The 27,214-nt window shown below is 36.4% G+C and overlaps 1 protein-coding gene across 2 annotated transcripts in view; it reads left to right on the plus strand.

Annotated features, from left to right (window-relative positions):
- OBSL1 (obscurin like cytoskeletal adaptor 1) overlaps positions 1-26,835 on the plus strand; it is a 1,518,259-nt gene extending 1,491,424 nt beyond the window's left edge. For both annotated transcript variants that reach the window (XM_044060562.1, XM_044060561.1), the window contains 2 exons: positions 10,276-10,545; positions 26,309-26,835. In XM_044060562.1, the coding sequence (XP_043916497.1) occupies positions 10,276-10,545; positions 26,309-26,319 (281 nt within the window). In that variant the 3' untranslated portion in view covers positions 26,320-26,835. The remainder of the gene's footprint in view (positions 1-10,275; positions 10,546-26,308) is intronic.
- The last annotated feature ends 379 nt before the right edge of the window (positions 26,836-27,214 follow it).

The raw sequence follows: 27,214 nt of genomic DNA on the forward strand, positions 1-27,214 counted from the left end.
TTAGTTTCATACCTGCAGGTTGTAATGACCTAACGGACGTCATCATTGACATTAAGTTTTTTACTAGAAATCTTGCTTTAAAATTGATGTTTGGCCAGGATATGAATAGTGCTAACACTAATGCAAATATAAACAACATGTTATTTAAGAAACCTTCTATTTTTATGCCACAACCACATCCTCTTAGAGGCCTTTGAACAGGCATGTGAATCTGATTTATTTGATTTGTATAATGACAAGAATGTGAAGGCTGATTTTCATAATTTAACTATGGAAGAGAGACAAGCTTTAATGAGCTTGCGAAATAACGATCGAATAGCCATTAGACAAGCTGACAAAGGTGGGGCCATTGTTATCTTAAATAAATCTAGTTACTCTAGGGAAATGGAACACATGTTAGCAGACAAGGAAACTTATCTTTCCATCAACAACTATGAGTTAAACAATTTGATTAAATGTGTACATGCCAATGTATATGACTTGATGTTGAATAATATAATAGACAGGGATTTGTATTCATATATGTTAGTGGACAAACCGTTGGTACCATCCTTTAGAGGCTTACCAAAAATTCATAAAGATGTGTTGAACCCTCCCTGAGACCCATTGTCTCGAGTCGGGGATGGTTAACTGAACCACTGTCCATATATTTGGACAAGATGTTGAAACCCATTGTTATGGGGATCAGTTGCATCCTGAAAGATACACCTCATTTCTTGGAGAATTTAGCCAGCTATAGTAGATCTATTTTTAGTGCTGATGACATCCTTGTCACCCTTGACGTCAAGTCACTTTTTACATCAATACCTAATGATATAGGTATGGAATATGTTAGAACATTGTTACACAACAAGAAGGTTCCAGATGATACAGTGGCTAGATGTATGTCTCTTAGAGATCGTACTTGAGAATAATGTTCTTTGCTACGATGAGAGATACTACTTACAAACCAAGGGCGTAGCGATGGGCACTCCATGTGCCAACGCTTACGCCAACTTGGTACTGGCACAATGGGAGGATTTATATATCTTTAACCCTGATTTTGAATATAAGGAACATCTTAAATATTTTAATCGATTTGTGGATGATGTCTTTTTGTTATGGGGTGGTACCTTGGAGCAGCTGCGGTTGTTCATCGATTATTTGAATGGGACGACCAGTTTTCTTACTTTTGACTGCTCACAGGCTATTAGTGAGATTGAGTTCTTGGACGTTAAGATCATTAAAGGTACCAATGGTTTTGAGACAGAGATCTTCAGGAAATCTTGCTGGAGGAACAACTTATTACACCGTCGTAGCATGCACCCCAGACACGTCCACAATAACATAGTTAAGAACCAAACCCTAAGGGTTTCCAAATTAACATCACAAGATTTGGTCTACAACAAACACAAATCTCAACTAGCCAGGAATTTTATATCTAGAGGCTATGACTGTGAGCATGTATCAGAACATATCACCATGAGTGATAGACTTAGGAAAGATGTAGGAGCCCCCTTGATTAATAGACCTAGAGATTCTTCAGCTCCTAATAAGGCTAAGAACAACTCTAATGTCAATAGAGTTGTTATTCCTTATACTAATAAAAACAAACATATATTAAACATCTTAAATAATAACTGGAGACTTCTAATGGTAGATGATAGAATCAAGAACCTTGTTGATGAGAGACCTAGAGTTGCATACAGGAATATGTCCTCCCTTAGCAGACTACTTTGTTATGATAGGGTTGAAAGACCGAACAAGTCATTAACTAAGACGGGTACCTACCCCTGTCATACATGCAATCAATGCAGACATATATCCAACACTGATTGTTTTATACATCCCTATACCAAACGCACCTATTTTTTCAGATGCTATGCCGACTGTAAGTCTGATTGTTTAGTATACTTAGCCAGATGCCAGCAATGCCTAACCTTTTACGTTGGCATGACAACCAGAACTTTACGAGAACGTGTTAGGGAGCATATTTATGCTATAGCCAAATGCAATACCACCAATGCCCTAGCTAAACACACAAAGGAACTAGGACCAGCACATTGTTTTAAATTTCACGTTCTTGAGCTGGTAGCTAAAAATGGCAGACTAGGGGACATCAAAAACAAAGTTGAGGAAAGAGAAGGGAAGTGGATACTAAAATTACAAGCGCATAAATTTGGTTTAAATGATAGAATAGCACTTAAACCTTTTTTAGCTAATAGACCTTTAAGACATTAACATCTGTTTTTAAGATTTTATGATGTTTGCATTTCAATAATTTATATTACTATTGTTTTTATTCTGATTTGTTAGTTTAAGCATATGACCTGTGAGTCATATTTATTTAAACAGATGGTTTGAGGCTGCCTTGATGTCTGATGAAGCGTTAAACATAACGTGAAAGCGCTTACCCTACTGCAGTCTGTTCGTGTTGTGTATCAATAAACCTGTGTTTTATCTACTGGAGATTCATCTTCTTTAAGCCTTTTGGCTCATGGTGCACCTTCTTATTTTCTACACTATTGAGTTTTGATTTCCTTTGTTGTACAGATGTAAGCAAACAACTGCATCCTGGAATCCATGTATAATAACAACAATAATAATAATAGTCAAAGTCAAAGCAAACTTTGTTGTCGATCAGATATACACTTCAGTCCAAGCTGAATGAAAATACATTGGTTCCCTATGCAAAACATAACAATGAGCACATAGTTTTAATGACAGTAAGACTAATGTACATACAGTAATAATTAAAATATTAACAACACAATAAATTACCACAACTGGACAGGAAGACATTAGATAATATTATACTAGCAGGTATTGCAAAGATTGTGACTTCACATTGTGATTGCTTAGATGTTGCACTTCATCGGTTGTAGTATGATATAGTCTGATGTTCATATTGCACATATATGGAGTGGTAACTTACACCTCACTATTGCACATTCAGGAAGTAATAGCATAATAAATCAGGCTAACTGTACCAGTTATTAAAGCAATTTGCCAGAGTAATTACTATAGCTGATACTTCATAGCAAGTGGCATATTGATCTGATTATTCGCTGTCATGCCTAGAATTCAAGTTCAGAAGCTTTATGGACAGAGGGGAGAAGTTCCTGTTCAGTCTAGATGTTTTGCAATGTAAGCTGCGATACTACCTGCCAGAGGAAAGGCAGATGTACTTGCCATGAGCAGGGTGAGTGGGATTGTTAATTATCTTCCAAGCCCTCCCCACATACGGAGTCTTGTGCAGATCATCCATGGATGGGAGTGAGAACCAATGACTTTCCTTCATCCTCACTACCCTCAGGAGAACCATAGGTACCTTGATTGTGAGACTGTGGATCTGAAAAAAGTAATTGGATCGTCCAGTCTAAGGTAGCATCTGCCATTATCCTTGGCATGAATGAAGGATTACTGGACAGAATGATTCTGTCCAAACAGATTTCAGAATAGATGTGGGTCTACAGGACTGAAATCTCACAAACAGAAGTGATAACTATTAACAAAACTGTTAACAATTTTACAGTATTTACAAGAAAGAAATTTCAAAGGTCCAAACAAGAAGGCTCAGGGATGTGCATTTTCAGTTCCTACAAAAATAAAGTTTATTCTTGGACTACAAGAGAGTTTCTCAAATGGTGAGGCCAGCCTCCCTGTGAAGGTCTGGGCTTGTTTATGGGAGGCCCAAACATATATATATATATATATATATATATATATATATATATATATATATATATATATATAGTTACACACATACATAGAAAAATACATGAATACACACACACACACACACACACACACACACACACACACACACACACACACACACACACACACACACACACACACTGTAGCCAAATCCATTTTCTGACTATTGTCTTACATTTTGTATGATCCTACTTAACAACATGTCTGTGTGCACAGGTGTATATGTGCATGCTTGGGAGGGTGACATGCTAATGTAAAGTGCACAGCATATCCATTTTAGTATAAGGCTTAAAGTGTAAATATATATATTTCCTCAATATTTTTATTGAAATTGTATATAAAGGCTGAACTTTTCTTTAATCTGAGAGCTTATCAACAGCACAACAAAAGGACTAGATGGAACTGAATTTATGTATTGTGATTCGGGTGTAAATGGTGAGAATAACATAAGTTTATCACAAGTGGAATTGAGTGAAATACAAATGTACTTTTTAAATAAGGGTCTTAAATTTGTACCTACTGTGATGCCTAGACCCTACATGTTTAAACTTGATATAGAATGTGTAGAAAATTACATTTGCTTAACTATTTTTCTAGAAATAACTCAGATGCTGGCATTAATGAAACTTTAATTTCTACTGAAGATATTTCAGATACAGATGACAGTTTTTATTCATGTTCTTCTGATATAGATGAGTTAAATGGTTACTGTTGTCTTGACACTGTATCTGTAAAATGTTCCAGTGATTTTGTCCCACCTTTTCTGCATGAGGGTGTGCAACAATTTTCACCTATGGTCAGCTTTTCTTTAGAACGTATGTGTAAATAATTTATGCAAACAGGAAATTCTTTTTCTTATAATTTGTCAAAAGATGAAAGGAAAATTCTTAAAAATATGGGGGAACAACATGAATTGGTCTTTAAACCCTCTGACAAGGGGAATCATTTAGTATTAATGCATGCTAATCAGTACATGGAAATGTGCATGAAACATCTCAATAATATTGGAGTATATGTTAAGGTGACAGTGAGTGATTATCAAAATGCACAAAAAGAATTTCAGCATTTACTTTTTAAAGGTTACAGACTTGGCTATTTTTCTAAACAAGATGTAGATAAAAAGCTATGTAATGAAAATAATTCTATAGCATATTTGTATTGTTTACCCAAGCTTCATAAAAGCATGCAACATCCCCCAGGAAGGTCCATTATTTCTGCTACTCATTATTTTTTACAAAACATAGGTGTATTTCTGCATAGTTATTTATTACCCTATGTAATGAAGCTACCATCATTTATAAAAGATTATTTTGATTTTTTTAGATAAAATTAAAGTCATTGAGTGGACTGAAGACATGTATTGGGTGTCTGCTGACGTTAAAAGTCTATACACTTCTATACAACATCAAGATGGTTTAGAAGCTACTAAGTTTTTCTTAGGAGACAGCCCACTAAGTAATTATGTATTAGAACTGATAGAATTTTGTCTTACTAATAATTATTTTTGTTTTTGTGAAGATATTTATGTTCAGAAAATGGACACTGCCATGGGTGCATCATTTGTACCTGCCTATGCTAATTTTTTATGGGCCTTTATGAGGTGGAGTATTTATACAGACATTTTTTTTTTAGAACTTATGTTGTTTCCTATTATAGATTTATAGATGACCTAGTATTTCTATGTAAGGGTGAGTTGACTAATTTATCTGCCTTTGTTAAAGATTTGGATGTAAATAGGTTTCAAATAAATTTTGATGGCCTTCAACAGGGCCAAACTATAAGTTTTTTGGATATTGATTTAACAGGTGTAGTGAGGGGAAAAAATGAAAACTAAACTTCATTGAAAGTTTGACACCAGTAATCATTTCTTACATAGAACCAGTTGCCATCCATCTCATCTGCTGGATTCTTTACCCTATGGAGAGTTACTGAGAGTCTGCAGACTGTGTACTGATGAAAAGGAATTATACAAGGAAGTGTGTACTTCTATAAATATGTTTTTCAGAAGGGGTTATTTCATGAAAGACATCCAGAAGGCACTGGTTAAACTAAAAAATAATTCATTGGTACAAAATAATTTGTCAGCAGCCAGTACCTCTGTTATGAAACACTACAGAAGATATATTGGCTGTAATACTAGACAAGATAAGTTAGAAGTCAGGCATATGTACATAGTTATTTCTTACAATGTTTTTTCTTATGAACAAGTTAAGATAATCAAGCATTTTTGGTCATTTTTATTTAAATTCAAAGTATTTTGTGATACATTATGCAGATTTCCTATATTTTCATACACAAGATGTAGGAACATGCAGGACATTATTGTACACAGTAAATTTGTTAAGCTAGTGGATAAGTTATGTAGCACTTTAGGTACACTGGGCACTAGTGGTTGTACTAGATGCTCAGCATGTAACTATGTTGTTCGTTTTTTTAGTTATATCAATATATCAACGGTGTTCCCTTTAGTCCTAATGGACATTTTACTTGTGTAACATCTAATGTTATTTATGTTCTCAGATGCTCCTGCAGTCTCTTTTATATAGGTGAAACTAAGAGAAGTTTTAAATTGAGACTGCAGGAGCACATTAGAGACTTAAAAATGGAAAAAGTTGCTAGTCCTGTTGCCATGCATTTTAAGGTGTTTCACAACAGCAATCCAGACTCTCTGCAAGCCAGCATCCTAGAACAAGTTAATTGGGGAGTTGGCAACTCTGAGTTTAAGAATAAACATCATTTGTTATATAAAGAAAGTATTTATATTTTAAAATACAATACTTTAAGTCCCTGTGGACCTAATATTGAATGTTCATGGAAACATTTGATATAATTGTTTCTAAGTATAATAGAAATACAGTATTTATGTTTTAGATATTAATTAATTAGTTAAGTGTTTTATAATTGACAGTTAATGTTTGTATAAAATGGCACTGTTTTTTCCTTACTGATGTAAGGCATTCCTTGCCGAAGTGCTAGAGACTTGAGATGTTCTTATTAATAAAGTGCAAGCTGGTGAATTTTATATTTTTTACTGACCTTTTTGTCATATTTTCATCTTTTGGGACTTTCTTGTTGTATTTTAATTTCTAGTATGACTGACTGTAATATTTACCCACCCACGTCCTTAAGTAAACACTCTGTAAACAGATACCCTCCCACAGACCTTTACTATAGCATGCACATTCATGGCCCCTTCCCTGGATGACCTACACATTTTCTCTACTCTTCTTCCTAGCACAACTGTAAAAATAATATGTATTCACTGTACCTTTGGAATTGGAAATAAAAAGTGAATTCTTTGGGATACGAAACAGAGAACAACAAAATGCAAACACCCAAAAACAAAAGGTAAAGTACCTTAGAAAATAATTTACATGATAAAAACAATTTGCCATGGTTTTCACTCACAGTAACAATATAGGAGCAACCAGTGTTCATATGGTACACACTGTAATGTTACAGTGACATAAACGTCCTTGTTTACAAAAGTACACAAGCGCTAACAAAGAGCCTGGCCATCAACTTCCTATTGACACCTGACTGCAAGGTTAAACTGAGTTAATAATCAGGAGCTTGGGGAGACATTTAATACTGTTCATACACAGAAAAAAAAGCAGAAACTAATGTACCACTGGAAAATGAAACCAATTGTTGTGTTCTGTTAAACTATAAGTTTCAAATACTGCTTCTGTTACCTTTTCTCTTGATTCTGCTAAAAAATAATGTTTTTATAAAAGAATAGCAGTTAAAGTCACTAAATAATGCTATGCAAAGTTCATTCACAACTATATCAACAGAATATTTAAACTTGATTTCAAGGCTTTCTTTGTATCATCCAGTGGCTTTGTCTGTTATTTTTAACATACAAGTCAATCATTAAACTGGGCAGGTAACAAGTGGAACTCAGTTCCACACCACATTTTATCCCTTCCCCTATTAACTTAGTGTCTCTGTTCCAGCTCCACTTATAGAGACTGTAGTTTTGTTAACATTTCCATAACTTCTGACACCAATCTAGGGTCAGTAACAAATGAGACCCTTTGACATACGATACGGAGTAGGGACAAATGGGATTGATGCACTCTTGTTGCCCGCACCATGTGCGTAAAAAGATAATCATTTCAGACAGGACAGGGAAACACACAATTGCTGCTGATCAGGTACTCACCCCACTGCAGGCACTTCTTCAGTGTTGTTAATGCTGACTAGATCTCCGGCATAGACTTCCAATGTATCCTGAAAAGATTTGCACAGACTCTGGGTTTATAGGTGACCTGTAGGTTGCAGTAAGTGATCCCCCTACATCTGCACTGAGCTGGCACACCCCGCAACTTTGTTACATTTATCCACCATGAATTCAGTAGTCAACACAGTTCTTTAGCCTGCTCTGAGTATGGCTTGAATATAAAACACAGAACAATCTGCAGAAACACATTTCCAATTATTGTTTAATTGGCAGTTGGAAGTATCACTATTATGAAACATGCAGTGGGAAAGCCTTGGTACCTGCTGCTGCCTGCACCCCATCTATAGCTCTTCATGATCCCATTTAATGTTTTCATCATAGATGCATGGCCAATTGTGCCTTCCTAAAGATGTAACTCCATGTATCTTACAGGTTATGCTGGGCTAGACGACAAAGCTGCTGTCTGCACTGCAGTGAGTTCTGGAAGCAAAAACAGGAAATTTGAGAATTTAAGGAAAGTCAAATGATTGATTGACAGCAGCTGATTTATTGTTTACTTGAAAACACAAATCAACACACTCCAATAAGCTTTGAGATGCCACAAATATAAAAATAGAAGTTCTGTGCAGTACGGGATGAAAGAGCTCATCTGTTCTTATATTTGTGTCATTTTGAATCTATTTGGTGTGTGCTACTTTGTCTTTTTATGTAAAGAATAAAATGGCAGCTCTCAACCAGCATTACCATGGCTGTATTTGTTGTAAATGTGAGAAGGTCCTAGGTTTCTGCTTTATAGAAAATGAAATGGACATATCCAGATCACAAAGAAGAACACTGGAGGATATAAAGAGGTCTTCATTTCTTTTCTCATCAGATACATGTGAAATAATATCAAAAATGTCATCAATGCAAGGGTAAATGGATACAGTTTGTAGAAATCGAGAACTGCTGGTTCTGGCATCTGTAACAGTTATAGTGAATGGCACCCGTAATTAGCATTTGCCCCATTCCAGCTCCACTATAGTTTTGTTAAGTTCCCATAAACCCTAACACCAGTCTAGAGTCAGTAGTAAATGAGTCCATTTGACATACGATATGGAGTAAGGACAAACTGGTTTGATGAAATGCTGGTTCTGGAATTTGTAACTGTACAGTAAATGGCACCCGTAATTAGCAGCATTTGCATTTCGTGAAATAAAATGTTGTCATTCGCAATTTTAAATCAAGTTTTATACATGTCATGTCATTCTCTTTTAAATGAGATTTATCATCTGCTGGAACATTTTCTTATAATTAAAATAAACATGTACACTGATTCTGTATCACTAATTAAATAGGATAGGATCAGGTATATAAACCTCATGAGATCAAACAGAGGGAGCCAGATGGGAAATGTGGTTTAAAAGGAAAAAATACAACAAAAGGGGCATGGAGGACAGGCCTGAGGCCATAAACAACTTTTTTTAAAACCTCTCTGAAGAAAACAAAATCTTGATTTTAAGGGGCCAGTCAGGATTTTGTGTCACCCCATTATTTTAGTCTGAAAATCGGGAAATGCTGAGGAATTCAGTACAGCTGGGAGGTATGCTTCGTGAGTCACAACATCTGTGATTTAGTTTAGTTAGAAAAAGACAAAAGACTTTGGTTAAAACAAAACTGTCTGAATCCAGGGAAAGTGTGTGAGTGTGTGTGTGTGTGTGTGTGTGGGGGGGGGGGGGGGGGTGGTGAGGCTGATAGTCACATGTGGAATAGGAATAAATTATAGGACCTGCTACAAACATCAGAACTAGATGTATAGAATTTGACCCAAGCTGGTGACATAGTTAAAACAGAATGACTATGAACACAGGAACAAAGAAAAAAGTATCCCACTCCATAAAGATCCAGATCTTCCTTCTTTCAGTGTGATTCCATATAATTCTTTATGTAATCAGTTTCTTCCCTTAGTTGTTTGGGACAACAGAATAGTCAAAACTCAAACAAAAGTTTCCCGAATTTATTTCCCCATCATGCAAAGAAAAAAAATGAAAGGAAAGTAATGTGCTCTCTTTGTAGTGCCTAATTTGCCAAATGGAAGTATTAAAATAACTGCATTTCCTTATTTTTATAAAAGTATCAGATTTAACAGTTTGATATGATTTTTGTGCTACTGGTTTACCAGCATTAGTATACATTTAATAAATGTACAGATGAGTAAAATAACACAAGTACTGGCTAACCATATGCAGTAGTAAAAATGATATTTGTTTCCTTTTCTTTTCCATCTAATCAAAAAGCATAAACTTTTTTTTTAGGTGAGTTCTCTGGTATTAGCTAACTGATACTAGGAAACAGGAATATTCTTACTCCTGTGAGGTAAATTCACAAAGTTTTTGTTTTCTTGGTTTCAGAACAGTCAATCCAAGTGGTGCGTGAACTGTGCAACACCGAAGTGACCGCACCAGCTGAGGCAAGGTTTGAATGTGAACTCTCCATGCCTGTAATCCGACCACCACAGTGGAGCCTTAATGGGGAGACACTTCAGAACGGAAAAGGTGTTCGGATTGAGAACTTTGGCAAAGTGCACAGGTTAATCCTGAAAAAGACCTCTGAAAGCATGAGCGGACAGGTGAAATTTACTGCTGGCAAAGCCAGGTCTAAAGCTCATCTTAGTGTGCGAGGTAAGTTATCCAAATCATCTACATTGCAGGTGGGGTCCACTTTGTGGCATCAACAAATCAATAAAAATTAAGAAAAACTCCAAGTCACACCAGTAAGACCAATAAATAAAATAAAAAACTGGTGAATGAGGCTGTGCCCAAGAATGAGATGCAATTCCTCAGTGGAAAAACACTTTAATCAACGCTTTCATCCATAGACTTCATCAGAAATACAAAAATTCATATAAAACAGCCACATATATATATACTAGAATTCTAATAAGTCAATCAACAATTAATCTATCAACACATTTCTTATAAACAATTATATTATCTAATTAAATCACCAATTTTCTGTTAGTTAAAAAACATTTAATATTAATCAAATCATTCAAGCCCGGGTAGCTGTCTGCTCCTGACCTCAACTGCCATAATGTTTCCTTTCTCGCAACTTTGTTTTAGATGTTCCCCCCTCTATCATCATTCAAGACATGTTCAATAATAGCAAAAGAACATTTTTTATATGTGTTACATAGTCCTGTATGTCTAAAAAGTGCATTATTAATATCCTTTGTTTTGATAGCATAATAATACTCCCTTATTCGTTTATTAAGACTCCTAGTTGTCATTGCTATGTAGTATGCGGGACACCCAGAACATAATGCTACATATACTACAGTATTAGTATTACAACTGAATCTGCCAGGTATTTTAATCGTATAGGATAAATGATCTAAGCAAATATAAGGCCCCTCATGAATGTATCTACAACAATTACAATTATAAGATTTGTAGGTACCATTCCGTCGGTCAGACTTAAGGCCAGACTTTGGTACACTATCAAATTCCAATATGTTTTTTATATTTGCACTTTTCTTATGTACAAAATAAGGGATCGTACCTAAAGTCTCATACAATTCACTGTTACCAGCTACAATTTTCCAATTATTTTTGACTACAGACATAATACTACTACTATCCACAGTCATCTCAACTGCAAGCCTTGGAATAACTGTCGAAGCATTAATCCGGGTTGAAATATTTTTAAACGTAAGACCATCTGATAAAATAGGTGGAAAATCTGTACTTCTCCTTGATTATTTTCCAGAACTATCCTGTTCATTTACTCTAAAGGATAACCTCTCTCCAAAAATAAAGAAATAATAAATTCCACCTCTCCACAAAAATCTACATCATTGCTCACCATTCAAGATGCTCTAATTAATTGGCCATTAGGAATGTTGTTCTTCATGAATAAAGGATGGCTACTATTATAGTGCACATAATTATTAACGTAGGTGTTCTTTCTGTGTATTTTACTAGAGAAATGTTTACTCTCTAAATTCCAATTTAATTCTACATCTAAATAACAAATTTTGTGACCAATGTCACCACCTACGAATTTTAAAAAAGTGCTACTTAAATTTAATTGTTCCATGAAGGAGCCAAATAAACCAACAGGTCCCTTAATAACAAAAAACAAATCATCTATAAATCTACAATAGTACATTACATTAGAAAAAAGACCAATGCTTGGCAATATTTCTTTTTCCCACCAACCCATCACAAGGCCTGCAAAAGCAGGAGCTACATTAGCGCCCATCGCTACACCCTTTAACTGTTTATAATATTTGTTGTTAAAAAGAAAAAAATATTTTCCAACATTAATTCTAACAAAGAATTATATAAAATAATAGTGGAATTATCCAAAGTAGTATATTTATGCAAATAATTGGGAACATATTCCAAACCATCCGTTTGAGGTATAGAAGTATATAAAGCTGTAACATCAACTACTGCCATAAAAAATTAATTACGTGTCCAAAAAATTTTCACTTAAAGAAAACAACCGTATTCCATCCAAAAAAGACCACGTGTCTTTTGTATAAGAAGGTAATTTCTGAACAAGTGAGTTCAAGACCGAATCCAAAAACAAAGAAATTCCCTCTGTTAAACTCCCTGATGCAGATAAAATGGGCCAGAAAGGGGGATTCACCACATTTTTATGTATCTTGGGTATACTGAAAAGTATACCCATTTTTGGATTATTTACTAGTAAAAAGTTATAAAGTTCAACAGACAAATCACCATTCATGAGGAGATCATATAAACAATATTGAACATACTTAAAACTTCTGCTTATAACATCATAAGTGATGTACTTTTTAGACATACAGGACTATGTAACACACATAAAAATTTTTCTTTTGCTATTATTGAACATGTCTTGAATGATGTTAGAGGGGGGAACATCGAAAACAAAGTTGAAAGAAAGGAAACGTTATGGCAGTTGAGGTTAGGAGCAGACAGTTACCCGGGCTTGACTGATTTGATTGATATTAAATGTTTTTTAACTAACAGGAAATTGGTGATTTAATTAGATAATATAATTGTTTATAAGAAATGCGTTGATAGGTTAATTGTTGATTAACTTATTAGAATTCTAGTATAAACATGTGGCTGTTTTATATGAATTTTTGGATTTCTGATGAAGTCTACAGATGAAAGTATTGATTAAAGTGTTTTTCCGCTAAGGAATTGCATTTCATTCTTGGGTGCAGCCTCATTCACCAGTTTTTTTATTTTATTTAATTCAATAAAAATTGTTTTACATTGGCAGACAAAGTCCAGCATGGCTTATAAACTGTCTCACTCTGTGCTTGGTATCGTAAGGTTTTCATAAACCTATAAATGAAAAGTTTGGACTACTGTGATGGTGGCACGGGCAAACGTGACTAAAAATAAAGCAAAGACTAAAGTCATAAAGCTAGTATAAATGAGATAAGTAGATATACAGTGTCATATGCACCTGTTTCCAGTTGTATCTAGAACTCAGGACAGAAATTTTATAAAACATGTCCAGACTCAGGAGTCACTCGGATATGGTACACAGGGAAACACATGCTGTATAGTCAGATGGGCCCCTGTATGCCATTTATTTAGTGATGGTGTACAAAAAGAAGAACAGGGTAGATAAAAGGACAATACTGATCCATGACACCCAGTCTCACTGCTATGATTTAACTTCACACCCCTACTAATTATATATACTAACTCCGAGATCACACAGTCCCCAGGGAAAGTGAATATTCCCCTACCCAGAGACTGCTGATCTCACACATCTATCAACTATCTATATAGTCGATTAAATTAGGTTGAAAGAGATGTCAAACTCTCTGTTGACCAAACCAGCAGAACACCACTGTCATGGACTGAGAATAGATAAATAGATTTAAGATTATTCGGTTATTACAGAACTAAACTTATGAGCACAGTAGATCTCATCCTGAAAGTGAGGTAGAGCTAACTCCTTGTCAGCTATCTGACCACTTTCGGACTGCTTGAGTTCTGTTGCCACTATATTTGAGGGTGAAGTAGAGAGGCATTGGCCCTCTTTTAAGGTTCTAATTAAAAGATGTAGAGGGAGGTGGTGGACTAACCAAACATGAAAAGATTTAAAAAGTTGTGAAGGTCAGAATGCATTTTCAAAATCCAACCTGTTTGTGCAGAAACATTCTGTGATCATTGTGATCCAGGCTAAAAAAAATAACAGCTAGAGAATTCAGGAAAGTTAGCAGGATGGAGAACTCCTCAACATGCCTTATTAGCTCCCTTCTCATGCCAAAGTAGCAATGACAGAGTAGCAGGGAGACAACCATTTCTGGTTGATAACCAGTTGTGTGGGTTCATATCTCTTAACTGACTCTGATTTTGCAGAACATCCCTGATTTCACTTATATTTTTGCTCAGTCTCTTGCAAAATTGTTGCTTCTGAGATATTTCTGAGTACAGAGAGTTAATCATGACAGGTGTTAGAGTTTAATGCTTCGTACTGTTCAGAAAGTGCATTTTGATAAATATCCTGTTGTTCTATGAAAGTGACTGGAGTTTTATTTAAAAATTGTCCCGGATCTTGGGTCTTTGTCCCCCTCCCTGATGACTTTTTTTTCCCAAAATTCTTTGGAAAAGTACTATTAAGTATGAATGGGTTATACTTGTCAGTGGTTACTTTTCAAATTTTTGCTTACTAAAGCTAGCAAAACAGAAACCAGCACACCAGCTGCACAGGTGCCCCCCCCCAAGATTCTGTTGCATGCTTTTTGACCAGGTTAGTCCCAATAGGCTAGTAGCCTCTTAAGGGAAGATCTGTGGTAGTATCTATACTACTAAGAGAAATTTGATCAGAGCATTAGGTAACGTCTACTCTTCAATATGTGCCACAGGATCCTTTACATCCACTTGAGCTACCACTGACTCAAGCAGATGGGGCCATGGTTTAACATCTCATCAAAAGGATGTGAGACAGGAATGCAGCACCATCCTCATGCTTTACTACAGTATCAACAGTCCAGTCACCTGGAGTGTGACTAGAAACCATAGCTTTCTAGTCTTCCAGAAGCAAAGGTGCGTGTGCTAACTCTTATGCACTGATACTGCCTAATTTCCAACAGCAGAGATATAACTCACTTGTAGATAAATCCTGCTGCCAAAGAACCTTGGCTCTTTCTTCCTAGTACAGCATATAACATGCCTTAGGAGAGTCAGCTGTTCTATTATGAGACAAATTTTTCAAAGAGCTGAGCAATCGGCAGGTATATTGAAAGGGAGGATATGCAGATAGTTCAGGACATACCAACGTATTAAACAAGCATTTCTCAATGCTGAATGGCTTATATTATTATGGAGTGTACAATAGGATTTCAAGTGACAGCAACCATTCAGAAAATAGCAGTCAGCCATCTGTATATCTCTGTCAAGCAACAAAGAAGAGTAAGAGTTAGGCCCACATGAGTCTGCACACAAAGTGTGCATGTGTGTTTGTGTGTAATTCTGTTACAACTTTACTTATGTTTCATTTTACTTTTTTTAAATAAAATCTTCAGCTTTATTTAAGTACTCAAGTTAAGATATTTACATGCAAAACAAAAGAGAAAGCCATACAAAATATTGCATATTCTACTAATTACTTTACATTTGTTGAGCTTTGCATGCGGTTATTGAGCTTCTACTTGGCTTTGTACATTCTTTCAAGGCTGCCATTTCCGTGCAAGTGCAGGATAAAAGTAAATCCCAAGCGAGTGCCTAACATGGAGAGTTGGAGAGTAAAATTATTTTCGCAAAGCTCTTTTCCTCCTGCATGCAAGTCACATCTTACTAATGAAAAGTAACAAATATGAGAAACAAAACAGCACTCAACACTGACCTACTTAAACATGACATGAAATAGCAGAAAAATGAATTGCTCAAGTCTGTTGTCAATAACAGTGTCTGAAGTGAAGAAGAGATGATGTCTTGGCAGCATTATAAAAGGGGCAAATTCATCCTCTTAAGTGAAGACAAGATGATCTTTGTTGTAGTAAGATTATGTTCAGTCTGTTACAAATTTTACCTGTGGTGGTGTATGGTTTTAAGCAATTCATTTCACTGCTGTTTCATTTCATGTTTAAGCATATCAATGTTGGGTGTTGTTTTATGTTTCTCAGGTAAAGGGAAACACACCCACATGGGACACACAATTAAAGCCACAGGAGAGATCTGTGAAGCTTTACAGAATGATGGCAAATTCTAGGTGTGCAACAGGTGTAGAACAGAGTAATACCTGGATCTCAACTGTGGTGCATATTGTAGTGCCTGAAGAGGTCGGTGCCCTAAGAGATAGATCACTGCTGTTGTGTCTTTCGGCTTATCCCGGTTAGGGGTCGCCACAGCGGAACTCCGGTCCGCTAATGTTTGGTAGTGGATTTTTACATGCCGAGTTACCAGCCCTGACGCACAACCTTCATTGAAGGCACACCCATTCACGCATGCCTCCACACAGAAGATGCTCTAGCTGCGAATCAAACGGGACAACGTCTTGCTGTGAGGCGACAACGCTACCGCAGCACCACTACCACGGCCCTAAGGAGGAAAAAGTCAGGCTTGCTGCTGAAAAAGAAAGGACTTTAATATATAAAGACTGAATGATAGAGATCATTTAGGTAATCTATGGAATATTGGAATTTCACTGCAAAAATTATGGGAAAAGGAAAGAAAAATATAGAAATGTGAAACTAGTGTTCTTAGCTGTCTTTAATATGCCTATATGCAGTTTATTTTTTTTTTCACCAGTAACCCACAAATGATCCCTAAACAGCTGGTTGTGTAGCAATATTAGAGCAAATACAGTTTAAATCAATGCAATTTTTTCAAACAGTATTCTGAACTGAATTCAATTATTGTTTTATTCAACTCTGAACAGTTACAAAGTGCCAGTAAATTGCAGTAAATAGTAAATAGTAAAGTGGAAAGGGAGAAAGCAGAAACAGAAGATAATTCAAAGTTAAGAACCTAAGTGGGTTGGCCTTCTCAAATGTTCTCTCTGTATTAGATAGAATGAGCTAATGACACTAGCCTGGGAGGAGTGCCGCAGATCAAATTTACAATATGGGCGGGCAACTGCAAAGCCACCAAGTATTACAGCTACTAGCGGTAGCCATTAAATGAAAGTTTTAAACAGATAAAAGAGCAAGGAGACTCTAGAGAATGCTTGTAACTGCAAACAAATCAGTTATATGATACCTGACTAGAACATAGAAACCTCACAGAAAATGCACAGAAAAGCACATATAGACTACTCACGAACAGAAAATACAACTCTCACTATGAAAAAGGAGTTTGCAGTTAAGTAATTAAGTAGAAATGCAATTAGTGTAATGAAACAGTATCTAGCAATGAAAAATACAGTTAAAACAGTATAAAACAGTACATAATTGAGAGTTATAAGAGGAGGGGACTCAAGTATTGCATAGTAGGGACTAACTACTCCCCAGATCTTCAAAAATACTTCAATAGAGAATGTGAACCTCTGATGCATTCAAAAAACTATAGAATGTGTGGTGCAGAGGAAGTTCACAGAAACATTCCAAAAGCAAGACAAAGGGTGAGAGGGAAGGCATGGACACAGGGGGTATGAAATGCTAAATGCAACTGATGGACAGAGTAGACGCATTTTGTCATTTATAACAAGCAAATGTAATGCAATGTAAACAGAACAAAGGGTGGTCCAATGTAGACAGTCTGAAGAGATTTGTTATTAACTAAACTATCTGTGCTGATAAGTTAACAAGGTTTGGGACAGGCTGAGATTATCTGGTTAGGCTTTAGTTCTCCAGTGATCCCGAACAGCAATAAGCAGGTAATCAGACACTGAACAGATGAATAAATAAATGAATGAATGATTCCTGGAATGGCAGAAGGCTGCAAATTCAATGCCGAAACCTGGTGCTTAGATTCAGGATCTAGTATTTACACTTCAGTGCAGCGTGCCAGATATGCTACTTTGTTAGGTGTATATTTTACATAAGTGGTTAAGCTGAAGTCACTCCAGCATGAACTTATGGTAACTTAGATGGACAATAATATTCCATGGATCTTACTGGAAATCAGAATAGGGAGAATTTTTATTAAAAAAAAGCATTCAAAGATAAGAACATAAAAATGCAAAATCTAATTTTTTAATTCATCTGTTAACCATAACCAGGTAGACAGACTAGCCTAAGGAGTCCTTTTCAGGCCACAATCCAGGTACAAGGCAGAGAAAAATGTAAACCCAGAGATGGATAAAGCCATGACTACAAATCAAATGTTTCAGGATGAACTAGAATAAGGAGTCCTGGAGGAACTTGTGTGTGTGTGTGTGTGTGTGTGGGGGGGGGGGGGGGCATTTGTTGGTTTTCCCATTCTAGGGTGTGGGAGGTGATGACCCACTGTACCACTGACCTCAACAGGACTCAGGGTGTATTGCTGGTAGCAGCCCTTGGATCAGTGTACCTCACATCATATTTAAACTTGGCAAGATGTACCAAGGAAGTGAACATGCATAAAGAGCCTTCTTTAAGCATCAGCTGTAAGAGAAACCACCAGCCACTGCATGGTGTGTGTGGGGGGAGTAAGGTGGAGGGGGGGGGGCCTACAGGAGCAAAAGACAACATGCTTGCCTAGTAACATTTACCCCCATAGAGGGTTAAATGGACCAAAGTACTGTCTCCTAGAACTGGGGAATGAATGGATTGCATTTCCCCCAGGTGTGTGTGTCTGTGTGTGTGTGTGTGTGGGGGGGGGGGGTGGCAGTGAAGGATTGCATTTATCAGGTGTAGAGGGTCAGGCTTGAAGGCAGAGAAGTGAAGGTTAGAAACAAGGAATCAAGTATCTTATACGGACAAGTGAGAACTTTGGAGGTGAACAGTCAGTGCTAAAGTGTTACAAGGAGTTTGGGAAACAGCAGCATATATCTTTATCAAAACCATTAATCCTGATGTGCAAAAACTAAACTAACCAAACTAAAATACAATTCCATTACTGTATACTGTATTCAACTTGTGCACTTTCATATGTGAAAAAGTGGAATTCCATTACCAGTAATTGTCTACATAAATTAAAAAGACACAAAAAAATAAAGGCTAGCTCTGAAACATACAGCACTTCATGTTATAAACTAAGCAGGCATCTGAAATTCTGAGATCTGCTCTGAGCTACAACAGAATGGCATTAAATATACTGATCCCTAGGATATAGCCAATATCCTGGCAGATCGATTCAGTGCCAACTTCACTCCCCTTTCAACCCCTAAAGGGCCCATCTCAATACCAAAAGATTGCCACATTCCGGTAATCATGGCCACACAGGTAAAAAACACACTCTCCAAAGCTAAGAATACAGCATTCATGGGACCAGATGACATCCCGGGCTGTGTACTACATGAACTACAAAATGAACTGGCACCTCACATAAGTGTCATGTTTAATCAGAGCCTCACCTCAGGCTTTGTGCCCGGTGAGTGGCGCACAGCTACAGTTATCCCAGTCCACAAGGGAGGATCCACCTTGGATCCCAGGATTTATCGTCCCATGTGTCTGACAAGCCTGATATGCAAAGCCATGGAACTCATTATCATGGAACCTATAAACAAAGACATTGGCAGCCTTCAAAAACTGGACCCCACCCAGTTTGATTTCGTAAAGGGCCGATCTTGTCTCCTCAACCTGATTGACTTCTTTGAATCAGTCTCCAGAGCCGTGGATGAGGGTAAGGTGGTCCATACAGCCTATCTGGATCTTGCCAAGGCCTTCAATACCATCCCCCCACTCTGTAAAAATAGATAAACTAACTAAGCTGGGCATTAATCCCTACGTCACTCAATGGGTTGCCAACTGGCTTACTGACAGAACCCACATCGTAAAGGTAGCTGACTCAAAATCCAGCTCCAGACAAGTGACAAGTGGAGTACTTCAGGGTTCAGTCCTGGGGCCACTCTTGTTTGGCATCTACTTCTCTGAAGTACAGGCCAGCAATAAGGGACTCTGGCTAACAAAGTTCGTAGATGACTGCAAACTGAGAGCCATTATTGAATCCCCAAATGGTGTGGATATTCTACAAAAGGGCTTTACAGAAACAGATGCTTGGTGCCAGAGCCATGGGCTCAAGCTCAATGCCAAGAAATTTATAGTTATCCCCTTTGGGAAAAACCATGTACCCATGAATTACCACATAAGTGGCAGTACACTAAACACCGAGGTTTGATAAGGGACTTAGGGACACAGGTGGACAGTGGTCTCATCTTCAATAACCGCATAGCCAGAACAGTCAGGAAATCCTTCTATGTGGCACACCTCATCACTAAGGTTTTTTTCATTCAGAAAAAAGGAGGTCATTGTCCCACTGTACTCATCCCTCATTAGACCCATTATAGAGTACAAAGCCCCATTTGGTATGTACCTCACAAGACATCTGCAACAACTGGAAAGGCCACAGAAATACCTCACTAAAAGAATCACAGGGCTAAAGCAAATGCCCTATGCTGACCATCTAAAAAAAAACTCCAGCTTTACTCTGTCGCATACCGCCTACTCAGAGGTGATCTCTGCTTAACATACAAGGCCATGTGAAACCCGGTCCTGTTGGACATGCTACACTTAAAGAAATCCCAATCCCTCAGAGCCACAAACTCCAGGGATCTAAACCTGGTCATCACAATGAACAAAACTTGCTGGAAGGATAGGTTCCTGACCCAGAGACTCCCCATACTCTGGAGTAGACTGCCCATACATGTCAATCTGAGCACCTCTTTGGCCCTCTTCAAAAAGAACCTTGACGATTAGATGGGAGATAGGAAATTCACCCCGGGGATCATGTCACTCACCCTGCTAGACAGGGGACCAGGGAAGTAAATATTCTGGGAAGAAATAGCCAGGGAATTGTTATGGTTAGGCTAGTATAGGCCCTAGGGCCGATAGCCTAGTACCAACCTATGAACTTATGAAATGTACAGACTAATGGCTACATACAGAACACTGCAGTTACCCTTTCATACTCCACACAACTTATCTAAAGCACCAAATACTATCTGCTGGTAAATTTCAGACCCTTATCAAAGCTTGCTCCACAAACCTGTAACCCCCCCACCAAAAAAAAAAAAATATATATATATATATATATATATATATATATATATATATATATATATATATATATGGATTCACTTCATAACATTGAAATATCAAAATACTGAAACTCAAAACACTGAAACCAAAATACTGAAAGCTCAAAATACTGAATACTCAAAATACTGAAACTCAAAATACTGAAAACACATATTATGCGTAAACTCAGCTTAAACAACATAAATCATAACAATTTCTACCAAATATATGCAGGGGCAAGCCCCCCTGCGCCCCCACACCCCCTGCTAATTAAATATATCAACTCCAAGATTGCACATAGTGTAGTTAAGTGCAATCTTGGAGTACATATATATAATTAGCATTGTTGTTTTACCCTGGGGTATACAGCATTCACCAAACATCCATGTCAATTTATTGTGCAATTAGCAACATTCAAATTGAAGGAACATTTGATGTCCAATGTCTGGAAACAAGGTAAAAAATGTGTGTTTGGAGAGACTAGAATATACATGAACATGTGTTTTGGGGGAAACCAGGAGTAAAAGCAGATTTATTCCTGTAATGCAAACTTGTGTGAATGCCCAATTAAAATTTAAGATAAGCTATCAAGCATATTTTAGTGTTTTGTCCAATGGAGCCTAAGACTTTTGAGTCAAAAGCAGCAGTTGCAATTGGAGACAGAGGAAATAATCTGTAAAACTAGTAGAGAGGAAACCTCAGCCTTCCACTCCATTTAAACTAAAAGTAATGCAAAAAGGACAAATCCCTGGACAAAAGGAGGGAGACATAACACTACGGTCAATGACATTTGTAACACAGATTTAACTAACTACCTGGCAGTAGTGGAGCATTTCAAACATGGCATTAAATAGTGAATTCTTCAGCAGGGTGGGCACAGTAGCATCATACATCCTTACCATCATGTATTAAATGCATGTAATTATATAAGTCTTCCCTTGAAATTGTGTGTAAATGGTTTGTTGAACCTTGGAGGGTACAGTAATGAGAAGAATGACTAAAAATGGGGGAAAAAATTAACCTCTGTACATAGTTATACACAGTTTTTTTAATTTTATTTTTTGTGTGGTTTGGGGGGGTAAATGGGGAAGGATTGTCTTGATGTGGCAAAACTTTTGAGTTCTTTAAAAACTGTCTTTTACATTTGCAACATTCAGATGTTTAGCATGGCACATGTGTATTGTTGTAACAACTATGAGGAAGTTATAATTAGGGATCAACAGCTTGTGATGAACGGCCTGGGGTCAAAGCAGCACAAGGGAAAGTTACAAAAAAAGAGAATCATTTAAAGACAAGACTAATTTCAGTGGAATATAAATCTCTGAAGAACTCAGAATTAAAGGGAGAAAATTATGTACCATATACGGAAGCTTTCTCCTCAGTGTTATCACAGGAAATGCATCTCTCATGTAATGAGTATGAAAAGGTGAGGAGATTTGGTGTAAAGGCCGCAGATATTATGGATTCAGACCTAGATGGAATTCCTGTAGAGCTGTATAAGTTGAGAGGGGAACTAAGTGACAGGTTATTGAAAGTATTGAATGTAATGTTGCTTAAACAGGAGGTTCCATCCTCCTGGAGAACACCGACAATCTCAACTATTTTGAAAACAAAGAAAAACCCTCAGCAAACCAGCTTGTACAGGCCAATATCAGTCTTAATCCAGGAATATAAAATCATAGTGGGAATCCTAGTTTCTAGGTTGACAGAATTCATACCACAGTTGGTTGATATAGATCAAAAATGTGGTTTGATTTTGTTTATATAAATATATGATAGCCTCTCTAGTAAGTGATGGTTTAATAAAGATGTTTCTTCTTTAAAAAAGACAGGAATTGAATATTTTATGTAACATTGCTTAGGTTATATGATATATAGCAATATATGTGAAGTATATTTGCTATGTTAATATAGTTTGATTATTTCTATACAAATATAAACCTGCCTATGTCACAAGTGATAATTCAATAAAGGTGTTTGAAAAAAGGTGGGTATGCAAAGGTTGGCAAATATCTTGCAGTTTAAAAACAATAATAATGCAAGAAATAAATCAGAAAAAAATATTAATAAGCCTAGATGCCATGGAGCATGCTTGCATTTGCAACAAATGGGCTTTTGTAAAGTCTTTGCGAGTCTTTTGAAGCACATTTACTACTGAGTTTATGTGAAGGCAAAAATAAATGTAAAACAGACATCATTTGGTGTGACAGAGACACATTTGCTTTATATTTGGAGCCCCTAGCAATAAGATTAAAGTATTTAGATTTGCAAGGGATTTAACTAGTATAAGAACTTTTAAAATTAGTATGTTGTATGCTGACTGATATTGAAAGAACCTGGATTACCAATTAAAATTATTATTCACAGTTTTGAGGGAATTTGGAGCAATCTCAGGTTATAAAATTAATTTGTAAGAATCATAAGCAATTTCTTTAAATTACAATCCATCAACTAGGTTAAGGGAGAAATACCCTAGCATTTGGGAACCAACAGGTTTAAAAGGCATTATGGCAAGAACTAGGGGAGATTTATGACTTCTTAAAAGAATGTAAGGAAGTAAATGAAGCACAAATTAAAAAGTGGGGAAGTGCTTGTTTTGACTTTGGATTAGAAAGAAATAATTCAAATGTCTGTACTATCAGAAACCTAAATACCTGGAGAAGGGTTTCTTTCAAGATATAAGCAGTGCCTTTAGACATTATGTATGAAGACAAGAAAAAAAAAACAACAGTATCATGAAAACTAACGCAGGGTTTAAGAATACCAAGCACAACTACTGGCCAGCAGCGTAACTTAAGGTACTCTGTCAATGGCTTACTCAGTGAAAAGAGTGGGTGGAAAGAAATAGTTTCATACAGAAAAGGGGATTTGGAACTCTTTCGATGGGTAAGAAACCAGGCCCAAGCAATAAATATTTTGACTCAAGTCAGTAAAAAAACATGATTGCCTGACTGGTAATGCAAACTTAAAATGGTTTGGAATTGGCATGCACCTATCAAGGTAGGGATTTATTACCCAAGTAGTACAAAGTTTACTAACTTGGGTTTAGAAATGTTTGAGTGGTTATAACTGGGAACAATTCAAATTAGGCCCGGCCTCGCTCACCTGGGGTGGTTTCAAGAAGAAACTGGAGCTAGACAATAGACACTTTAAGTACAAAGTTCGTAAGACAGATATATGTGAAACTGAAAAATTTGTTTAATAATTTAATAGAACTTACAATGGGGAGAGACTGCCCAATGATATTAACAATCCAAAAATTAGTATTAATCTCAAAATTATATAAAAATAAAGAGATGAAAATGACAGTCAAATTTAAAGAGAAAGGAAAGTTGGTAAACTTTTTAGGAGCCGCCTTTTCAGACAAACAACAGGCTATAATTTACATAAGATTTAATACCAGGAATATCAGGGAATTTCAGATTTTTGTAGCAGTGTTTATATAAATTTTGTTATACATACCAATAATTATTGTCAATGTGGGGTAGGTGAGCCTGGATCCTGGGTATATGTTTTCTGGTTTTGTCCATAGTTAGAAGACTTATAAGCAATGCCTGTGAGAAGTGGAAAAATGTGTGGCCAGAAAGTGGAGAACTTAAGGCAACTAGTTACTTTCTAGGGTAATGAGAAAGAACAGGTTGAAGCAGGTAGATAAGGATTTACATAACAGTGCTGTCGGGAAAGTAGACTATCATTAAGAAATGGAGGACCCTGGTAGAAAACAGATGCTTGAGCTGATCCATTTACTTTTTACTCAAGAAATAGGTATGGGAGGGAGGTGGGACTCACAATTCAAAACAGGAAACATGGAATAAGGTTAAAGACAGTGTAAAGAATAAACTACAAAGGGAAGGCTAAAAGTGCTACATCAACCCATATATTCACTTATTTGACAAATAGCTGCACTACTAGATTATAAACTCCTAATATCAGCAATAAGATCATGCCACCTAAATAAGGCTGCAAGGTGGCTAGATTAACTAGCCAAGGTTAAAGGATCCATCCTTTTAAGTGTCCAGCCTTGAAACTGTATTTATAAGCTTCATAACTTGATAAACCTTAAATGAGAGTTTAGTAAATAATTAAAAGTAAAAGAACAGAATATACTCATGGCCATTTAGGTTATGATCATCTGTATACAGTCTTAGTATTGGATTTTAAATATAATGTCAGCCATCAGTGTTCAGTGGTGGTGTGAATTATATGCAGTAAGCAAAGACTGCTGTATATTTGCATTACAATGTGTTGATAAAGCTGCTGTCTGGTGGGGGGCAAAGGATATGTGCAGGACTAAAAAAAGTTGGGACAGGACGTTTTATTTATTTATTTTTTTTCTTTGGTCTGCTTAAACAATGCTAAGTACTTACACAATGGTTATCAGATGGTATTTGTAGTTGTATAGCCCATTAGTCTCTTTACTACTATTATTATGATACCAAATAAAGTTGGTTGCAAAGATAGTCTGACAGTTTTTGAGGAAGGAAACTGACCTGGAAGTGGTTACATCTGGAACTGCCAATGAACCTGTCACTGGCAAGATCTAATATGGGTTATGTCATTAAGAAGGTTTGTGAGCAAAGTTTTACAGATGGCCTGCCCTTTGCAACAGAAGGTATTACAGTGTTTTTTTTTTTTGGCAGGGGGGCCTGCTACTCATTTTTTAGATATGTATTTTGACCTTATCTAGCCTGTGTGGGCAGGTCAATATGTAATCTGTTCATGTTTTGTCAATGAATAATGGTGCATTAAGACCATAGACTGCAGAAAGCACATGAAAAACAGTACTGCAGGGAGTTACACTGACATTCTGAGCTTTCAAAAGCTAGCTTCAGTTTGGGACTATAAGATTACATAATAGTGAGTATTTTCATTGTAGTCTTGTGAAAATATTTATTTTGTTTAATATATCAACCTTGAAACTACTCAGTGAGAGGGAATATATGATTCTGGTCTTAGTACTTCCTGCACCCTCATTTACTGACATCACTGTGACCACACAATTTTGCCACAGTTGCACATTTTCCAGTGTGAAATATATTTAAATGTGTGCAGCCCAGGTAAAATACAACTATAATGTCTGCTAGTATAAATTGCAAATTTCAGTATGTGAAAACCATATTTTGGGAAACAATAAGATAATATTAGTCATGTTATTTCTCATCTACCATTTTTAATTTCAAATAATGGGAAAGAATCTGGGCAAATGTCACTTAAACGTTTTTCACTGCTACTTCCACCACTGAATGTTGTACTGCATTAACCGTCACAGCATCTGTTTGATTATGAAAAGTCAAGTGACTGTTGCTATTTTTTTGTTTTTTTTGCAGATCCATACTGACAATGGATTTCTAGGATCAGAAAACACTATATAGAAGAAACCTGCAACATAGGAACAATTGTTTATATTTCCATGTAGCAAAGATGTCTCGTGTTTCAAACCTTTTTTTATTGAATTCACTTCAGATCTGTGTTATGTAATCACACACCATAGCAATTACAATCCTAAATGCCAAACTCAAGATTTACCTGGTTCTAAACTCTTTAAGTTACTTAGAAAAAGCAAACTGGTGTGATAATACATCACGTAAAATTAATTCTGATGTGTGTTTTGTGTCAGGGAACCTGAACTCTTGTCAATCTCTGTGCTTCTGTGAAGCAGACTGCTGCAGCCAGCAAACCCACCTTCCTTATTTATTAGAAATGTATGTATTTGTAGAGCAAATCAAGCTCTGGTAATTTATGAATTAATTTTGCCTCCAGTCCTTTTGTACTATTTCTCTTGCTCTCTGTGCAATCATTACCGTGTGGTGTGTGTGTCTGTGCTCAAGTTCTACTAATAAACAGTTATTCATCACTGTCTAGGTTATTTTCAATCACAGTTGTTTGACTTTTTCTTATACTATGCACACAGGCATGACAGATCATCTCACAAAATGTACATGAAGGCTCGATCAAATATAGTTAACAAAAACAGTTCTAGATTCTGTTAGGAAAAACATTATTTGCAATAGGTTAAATTACCTACACAACTTTAAAAAATATATAAGCAGTCTTCTGAATTTCAGGCATGCATGTGCCAGTTTACAACATTGTATGAAAAACTCCAGATCTAGCCAGTATTGGGGACGGATGTCTTTATTGACAAAAGCAAATAAACCTGATTAGTTTTATTTGGACTTTAAACTACGGTCCTTTTTTCAGTTTATATTTTAGATGACTTACAGAAGTCTTCT

The sequence above is a fragment of the Protopterus annectens genome, chromosome 2.part0, assembly GCF_019279795.1.
Source record: "Protopterus annectens isolate FY-2018-M chromosome 2.part0, PAN1.0, whole genome shotgun sequence".
NCBI lineage: Eukaryota > Metazoa > Chordata > Ceratodontiformes > Protopteridae > Protopterus > Protopterus annectens.